Source organism: Glandiceps talaboti, chromosome 10, assembly GCF_964340395.1.
Source record: "Glandiceps talaboti chromosome 10, keGlaTala1.1, whole genome shotgun sequence".
Taxonomy (NCBI): Eukaryota; Metazoa; Hemichordata; class Enteropneusta; family Spengelidae; genus Glandiceps; species Glandiceps talaboti.
In genome coordinates this window covers 6296658-6305218 of record NC_135558.1, presented here as the reverse complement: position 1 = coordinate 6305218, position 8561 = coordinate 6296658, and the positions used below count along the sequence as shown (strand labels likewise).

Below are 8561 nucleotides of genomic sequence, written 5' to 3'. Positions count from 1 at the left end.
TTTTCCCCATGTTTTTGTTCCTAAAGCTATTTTGCTCATGCTGACAGTATAGTGTACCATCTTATTTCAGTATTCTGGCCAGTTTCACAATAATGAATGTTATTGATGCATCAAACTTTAGTGTGTTTTTTTAGATTAATTACCTTTACCCGTTGGATCGTGTTCTACGTACTACATAATACATCATACATGCGGCCATAACTTTAATGTGACGGTGTACATGTGTGTACGCCCGGTTGTTGGGAAAAAAACGCGAGCTATCACACGTAAGTTAACAGTTTTGAGAACTGATATAATGTTTGAGCAATCAATTTCAAAGGTAATAAGAACGTGTATTTGACGCCAAAACACGTCATGCACACACACACACACACACACACACATACACACTGGTATACCAACTTTAACTTCGTGTAGCAACAAAACCATTCTCAAGACATTCATATGTCCACACATCCCAAATTTAATTTATTAAAAAAAAATGGGAGACAAGGGCAATAGTGTAGATATTGCACCACGAGTCCGACTTCAGTTCATTTAGAAGCTCACACTACGTTCACACCACTCACATTTTTACAAACTTATATAAAAGTTTCTATGCCCAATATCGTTAAATGCAGCTGAATAAAAGTGTTGGGAAGATTAGGTGATTTAGGAATGGACAGCAAACACACCTGTGTGTGGTCACAAATTGGCCAATCAATGAGGATGTGTAGACAAATTAGCAAGTAATTGTGAGCAACAGGCCAGTGATTGGCCAATTTATTTCAACCACCTGGCACTTGTGGAAGACGTGCTTCTATCACTTTTGCCATTCCGGGGGAAATTGATGTGAGAGGACAGTCATACCGTGGGCACTCTACGTTGTGGGACGTTTGTAGATAGTAATCTAGTGGCTAGTTTGGGCGGCTTCTCCATGATTTCGGGAACAGACTGGTGAGTAAAATTTAATCCTCGTGTCCTCGAAATGTTTACGTCACCATCTGAATTTGTTGTTTTTGTCCACAATACTTGAAACTGCCGGCTCTGTGTACGCGCGTGCCTTTGATGCGTTTTGAGTCCGCACAATTCCGAAATTTGACTACTCGTTTGACTATATAGTCCATGAAATTCGTATATTTAGTATATTTAGGTATATTAGGGGGCTTTGTACCTCCACGGACGAGTCAACACAAAATACATAGATCTTGATACGACAAGTACGTACAGCGGCACCTAGCAAGGCTCGCGTAAAAAAAAGACGAAGTGCTAGATCTAGTACTTTGCTCCGTAACTGTTCGTTTTTTTACACCTGGTGATTTCACTGACCATTGATCTGGCGAAGGTATGATACGACAGATTGCAGTATGTACTTCCACGGGTCACATTTTAATTACCTCGTTGTCCAAGAAAATAGTACTATAATACAACCTGAAGGTAGGTAGGTAGGTAGGTAGGTAGATAGGTAGGAATATTGAAAAAAAATCATACATACATATAAATAGCAAGATAAATAGTTAGAGAGATGGACACACCCACCCCTTGGGGTTCCCCACCAAAATTATGATAGCTTCTATGGGAAACATAGTCAGTTTACCTCTTTCCCCTTTCTGATACCGGGGTTCCCCAACCTTAGAAAAGACATTAGATGGATGGATGGATGGATGGATGGATGGATGGATGGATAGATAGATAGATAGATAGATAGATAGATAGATAGATAGATAAGCACGTAAGTATGAAGGTAGGTAGGTGAAAGGTCAAGGTCTCAAAAGAACGCTTGTACCTGATAATATTGGGTAGACATTTGAATGGAGTCTCCATGTATTACAGTTTTTCAGTTATGCAGTAAATATTGAAATTACTACAAATGTGGCCACCGTTCGGTCAAATTTGAATATGTTGTAAAACAGTGACCCTAATTTTTTTCTGTTTGTCATTCCTTTTTCTTAGCAACTATAGGTCAGTCGGTCGATTAAAAAAAAGTTTGAAAAAAAATCATCTTTATGTTTCTCTGCCTCTCCTTTTCCTCCTCTCTGTCTTCATTTGATTAGATTCCTGGTAATAAGCTTTTTCCCAGCTTCTCTACAAAATAGTTATTCCTTCACATGTAAAATCCTTCCCTCTACTTGAATATGTCTGGCATGAAAAACATGTTCCGTTCGTGAACCGCCACAACTGTAGATGATGTCGTCGGTCCATACTTGTTTATTCTTACCAGAGAGGGCGCTGTTCGCAAAATACTAGTATCTGGGGAGCCGAAGAGCGAACATTTTTTTCGACTGAAATTTTGGTTGGTCGAGTAATGAGAAACAGAAAAAAAAGATAGGGTCATTCTTACCTTTGTGCCAGGTTTGAAAGACTCGGATATATATCTGAGAAATGACATATGGAGCCCATTGTAATAAACACTATTATAAGTGAATTTCATCTACTTCTAGGTAGGCCAAGGAATACAAAACCACTGTTGGATCATATGTTCCAATTAGTGGTGGGTTGAGGTATATAATATTACTCCATACATTTACTAGACTAAAACTCAAGACATCCACCACAACAATTGAGATCATAAAAGTGAAATGTTTATTGTTTACATTTAAATGAACCAAAAAAATAACAAGTTTGACTTAAATTGACTACTAGTAAATGACATCTACATCATTGCAGTTGTGAAATCACATTGTATGTACAGTACAAAAATACACCACAGATATTACCAATAAGCTTATCCATCAATTACAACATCCATAAAGTTTGTGAAAATCTAGGGATGTTTTTGTAAACAGTTGTCATAGATACCAGGTAGTAGTTATGGTGACTCTCCTTAATATATGTGTTTTGTGACAGCTTAAATATTTCATTCCGTTTCTTTAAAAAAAAAATTGTTACAAATACTATTACTATGAGTTGCTTGGTATATGTGTTAAACAAGAAAATGTGAACTCATATTTTGTGGTGTCTTGCCAATGGCACTGCAAATTATAGGTAAACTATGCACTCTGGATAAATATGAATACACAATGTAATATCAACAAAGCGTAAAACTGTATATATTTGTATATGTGTGAGATTGGAAACAAATTCCATGGCAAATTAATACACAAATGTGAAGTGTGCTAAAATATGTCATCTTTGCTTCTAGAAACATTACCTAGAGCAAAAATCAAAAGGTGAAACATATGTAGCACTTGAATTCCCTAGGGTACCCAAATATGTTTTATTTTTACATGACCCGAGGCTCCCTAGGTGACATTATTTGCCCCAACCTGAGGCTCCATGGGCATGCATAATCAAATGCACTCCTGAAGTAGCTTATGAAGTACCAATTATGGTCACAAAGGCCTAACTCATTTAAATAATGTCCTTATTTGGAAACATGTCATCAACCTACATTACCGATTATGGTCATGAAGGCATCACAAGGCTATATAATTTACATGACCAATTTTACCTTATATGGTCGATAATAATTTCTTAAAACCTGTATACTAAGAAATTTCATTATCAAGTTTCTACAGCATTACTTTTTGTCATGTTTTTACTCAAGTCTCATAAAAGATTGGTCATGCTTTCTATTCTTTTTTTTAAAAAGGAAAATATATCTAATGCACATTATCAGCTTTTTTAGACAGAAACACAGTAAAACATTGGCACAAATTTGGTTGAAAGTTTAAAACAAGAATTATAAACCACATACATCTGTGAGGGCAGTGCTAGACTTTTCACTAAAATCACACTCCTAGATCCTAAGGATCAATAATTTCTTCTTTGTCAATTTCTGTTTTCAATTATTCTTTGCAATGACTTAAAAAACTAAAATAAGAAGTAAAATAAAATAAAATAAGGAAAGCCAACTTGGTTTATGATAAACTTTGAAATGTCAGAAAGGAAGCACATCAGTAACTCGTTAACAACAATCTTTGATCATCATTGTTCATGGCTGTCTAAATTTCGAGCACAAAAGTCTAGCTGGCTTACGCACCAGAATTTAGCTTTAAAATCTATGACTACTGAAATCTCATAAAGAACACTGTGATACAAATAAAATTATTTTTCTGTGTACATTCCCTTTACAACATTTTCAAAGTCTATGGTTAACAAGTGAAAGTGCGCCCTCTATGATAAATTTATATTATTCTTCTGTTTTCACTACTTTCCATTTATCAAACAATAAGGGAACTAGTTTTGGCAAGAATGAAGCTTCAAAAATTAAGTAGGCAAAATATCAGATGATCATTTTAATTGGCTGATAACATCTGGTGTCAAATCAGGAGCCAATCTATTCCAGGGTTTAGTGCAGTCAGACCTTAGTTGGTGACACTTCTACAGTCTTTCTATTGACTTTCACATGTATTGAAAGACAAGATCACACATGAAAATCTACTGGAACATGTAAGAGCTACAACACATATAAATATTTCAAAGAATGAATAATACACATTCAAATCTGAATCTCAACCTGTCTTTGATACAGTATTCTGTGATAACTGAAATACGAATCACATTCTGAATCTGTCTCTAATGTTGTGAACATAAAATAGAAATGAAATTCAAAATTCATATCTTTTTACTGACAGTTATAATGTTTGGTTTTGAGATAGAGGAAAGACACATTTTCAAAAATCTTGTCACAATATGAGCACCGGTGAGTAAATGCAATTCAAATACAAAACACCAATGAATCTACCAAACTGTCATTTGTTTGTCTCTGCATTGTTATGACCCCCTCCCCCCATTACATATCATACTTTTCATAGTGTTCACCCCCCCCCCCCCACCCACCATGGACTGGAAGAATTGTAGACACTCCACATTGTTGTAACCAACTATGACTAACAACTGCAGCCTTTCCATTCTGCAACAAATTCTTGTTGCAACCAATCAAATCGTTGCAAATTCTTGTTGCATCCAATCAAATCGTTGCAAATTCTTGTTGCATCCAATCAAATCGTTGCATCCAGTTTATTGACAGATGTAGGCCATAAGCACAGTGGAGTATCCACAGCAAACAAATCTTTTAGTCTACTTCCCCTCTCCACATTACATCCCACACTTTCTACACAGTGCTAACCTCCCTCCACTTTCTATCACACATTTACCTCGTTAAATCTCACACTTTCAATAAGGTTGAAAATAGATTTCAAATGCAAGCAGCAGATATTAAAATATCTTTGATAAATAGTAAGTAGTAATCGGTCAGATAAAAACCAAAACTTTTAAATTATGACTAATTTCTTTATTAAAATGCTATATTTCTTACACTTTGAATGAAAATCACTCTTCTAAAACTGTGATACACTCTGAAGCATATGTACAGCATCAATAACACATCAAATACATGTTTCACATGCAATATATTTTCAAGTTCATTGACGTGGTACATTTTTTGTTGTATAGGTTTTTGAGGCAGGTTAAATAGAGATAAAATAATCAATCAAATAAACACAACATTTGTAAAGTGCTATAAATCTATGCTGGGAAAGAAGGCAGCCCATGATGGGATCAGGTACTTTCATTTTTTTTTCATATGTAGCGCCCTCTTGTGGCATAATCTAGAAATACAAATGAAATTCAAATCATTGAGGATGCATAGCATAGTAATCTTCTGTGGGACTGTGATCAATTTGTCATGTTATATAACATCTGTATATGATTTATAAGTCTGTTTTGAACAGTTACAAAGAACGTTTTGATAAAATACTAATGGATGACCATGTTCATGTCACATACATGTATCCTGGCATACTTTGTGTCAATAAAGTGGAAAGTGTTGCATTGATCATAACATAGGACTGTGGACAGTCAGCTTTCAGGCAGCTTAAACTATTACTATTCAATGTGGTAGATTACATAAGTTGATGATAGTAGTGCCTTGTTTCCATGGATATAATAACCCTGTAATCAAGACTGCAAAAAACTGGAAGTCCCCAAAATGTACACTGCAAAATCATGGAAGTCTATGAAATAAACACTGAAGAAAAACTGATAGCTGGCTTTCCACAGTGACAAAACAATGGATCATTGTGTGTATCTTAGCTGATAGCTGGTTTTCCACAGTAATAATTATGTGGAACACTGTGAACTGTGATTAATAGGTAGACAGAACATAGCAATACACAATTTTTTTTCTTCTCAAAACAGGACAAATCTTTAGCCTTGTTATTCTGGTGAAATGTTTATGATGTTAACATTTTGGGTTTTGTTGACCATGGTATTAAACTTAACACAGCAATCTAGGTCAGAGTTGTCAAAATAATGAAATGGCACATTACTAAAATGAGCCATAAATAAGTGCTCTTGATCAAACTACTGGCACACCATACTTGCATTCCTTGCTGACAATTTCACCTTACATATGCTAAAAGGGTGTCGTCAGGACAACAGTGTGAAACCATGGCAACAATCCTAGTAGTGACGGACAAATAAATAGAGACAACACAAAAGAAAGCACTAGAAATCTTTTGCATATTGATGTAAACTCACCACTGATTGGTCTACATTTTAATAAAACACACCATACTTGAACTGCTTGCCCAATCAGCTTAGGTCTTCTATGCATGTTTAAATCCTTTCGCTAAGACACAATTTGCATGTAAATGACTAGTCGTAATGCCAGGAGTTTTTAAAAAAGGAAGCTTTAGAAAGAAATTTAGTGAATTTTTTGTCTTTAGATTGCAAGTCCGTGCAAGACAAAGAAGTGCAATTTTGCTGGCAGCTACACCAAATAACTTGCAATGAATGTACAAATAGCGTGATACAGTACAACAATGAAAACATTCTACTACAAAAATGATTTGTCAATGCACAAAAACAAACTCTTCTTCAGATTTCTGAGTAGGTAGGAAATAATGATGACATTTTCTTGTAGTCTGAATGGTGTACATGGAGAATAAATACCCAAATGTAGGAAAGAGTTTATTTTCAAAATTCTCAACTCAAATATCAACTGTTTAACAAAACTGTTTTTGTGGTATAAAATAAACTTCTAGTTATATTTTGTCTTGGACTATATCTTATGACCAAAGTTTAACTGGCATATTTTTTTTTTGTCATTGAACATCAGTGAAAAATCTGACTTAACATTCTCTATATAACTGTTATGCTGAGGTTGTCTTAGAGGTTGTCATGTAACTAAGTTTTGGGTAAAACTTTTGAAGTTTCCAAAACATTTCAGCATAATATATGCAAGGAATCTTCGTAGAATGTTCAGTAAACCCACGTAGGAGTTACTAGTAGTACATATCTCATTATTAACATTGGAAATGCTGAATCAAAAATGTCTTGGTTTTACAATATCATGTGCAACATAATTATCACAAAAAAATCATGTTCGACATTCTGTTGAATTTCCTGAGGAGCATACATATCCTCACCAACTCAGTACAAGATTATTTTGTGCATATATTTGATAGAATTTGCATGGTAACTTTCTCTTCATGGACTATTTTGTTGTTGTTGTTCATAACATTTTTACATCAGTTAGTTAGATGTAGTCTACTTACACTCTTTCAAATGTGTCAGATGAACTCTTGTTATGGTTAAAAAAAATAGGCTTTATAGTGGAAATTCTGGAATAATGAATTCCCATATTGTCTATGATAATACGGTGTGGGAAGAATCAGTTTCCCTGCCAGAAAAGACATGTTGTGTACCAGATTCAAAATGTACACACACTACGAGATCTGTATGTCAAACTTGCATATTAAAACTGCAACATTTGCAAAATATTGGGTAACACACAGGTCAATGACCTCTGACACAAACACTCGCTGACCTTTGAACCCAATATGGTTGACTATCAAATATGTACATCACTTTATAAAAAACATTGTAATGTTAGTGCATATCATTTTCAACAGTGTCACACGAAAGACACAACGATGACTTTTCTACAAAATTCTTCCGAAAATGAAGACATCTAGTGTTTACTCAGAGATCTCTAGTCTGTAGGATCTTTCTGTTTTCCACCTCTTGGCTTGATTTTTTCCGATAGCTGCCACATGGCTTCTTCATGTAGGAAATCGTTGAAATCATTAAAGAACGCAATAACACGTTCATTTGGTGACAGATCATATTTACTGAAAAAAAAATAAAGGAGAACTCTTGAAAACTACATTTTAAAGCATAGTAGTTGTATAGATGTTTATATTCCCCAATATTTGTCTTCATTCAGCCAAGGAAAATATGAGTGATCTAAGGGACCTTTGTCACTATGAGTCGCTAGATGAGTAGTGACAACCCCTTAGGTCAGGAGTATTTCCGGTTTGAATGAAGAAAAATATTGGAGAATAACATAATTATACCAGTGCCAGTAATATCAAAGAAAAATTGGGGAAAGTGATAGCAATTTTGAATGTTTTGACTCTTATTTCGAAAACAGCAGAACCAGTAATGTAGATGTGCGTCGTCGTAACATAGTAATATGTAAAATTTTTGTTATTGTAAATACAATAACAAACTTTTTTTTGTTACACATTTGTTAGTTTTTTGCACTTTACTGAGTTACAAACACAGACTTAGTTGATGTTGTTTCACATTGATTTTTCAAGTAGGAAGCCATGATAAAATTGTTTTATAAATTA

At 34.7% G+C, this 8561-nt stretch overlaps 1 protein-coding gene across 1 annotated transcript in view; it reads right to left on the bottom strand.

Annotated features, from left to right (window-relative positions):
• Nucleotides 1-4974: 4974 nt before the first annotated feature.
• Nucleotides 4975-8561, bottom strand: part of LOC144441013 (rap guanine nucleotide exchange factor 1-like) — a 58681-nt gene continuing 55094 nt past the window's right edge. The window contains exon 21 of the mRNA XM_078130520.1: nt 4975-8057. Within this exon, the coding sequence (XP_077986646.1) occupies nt 7919-8057 (139 nt within the window). The 3' untranslated portion in view covers nt 4975-7918. The remainder of the gene's footprint in view (nt 8058-8561) is intronic.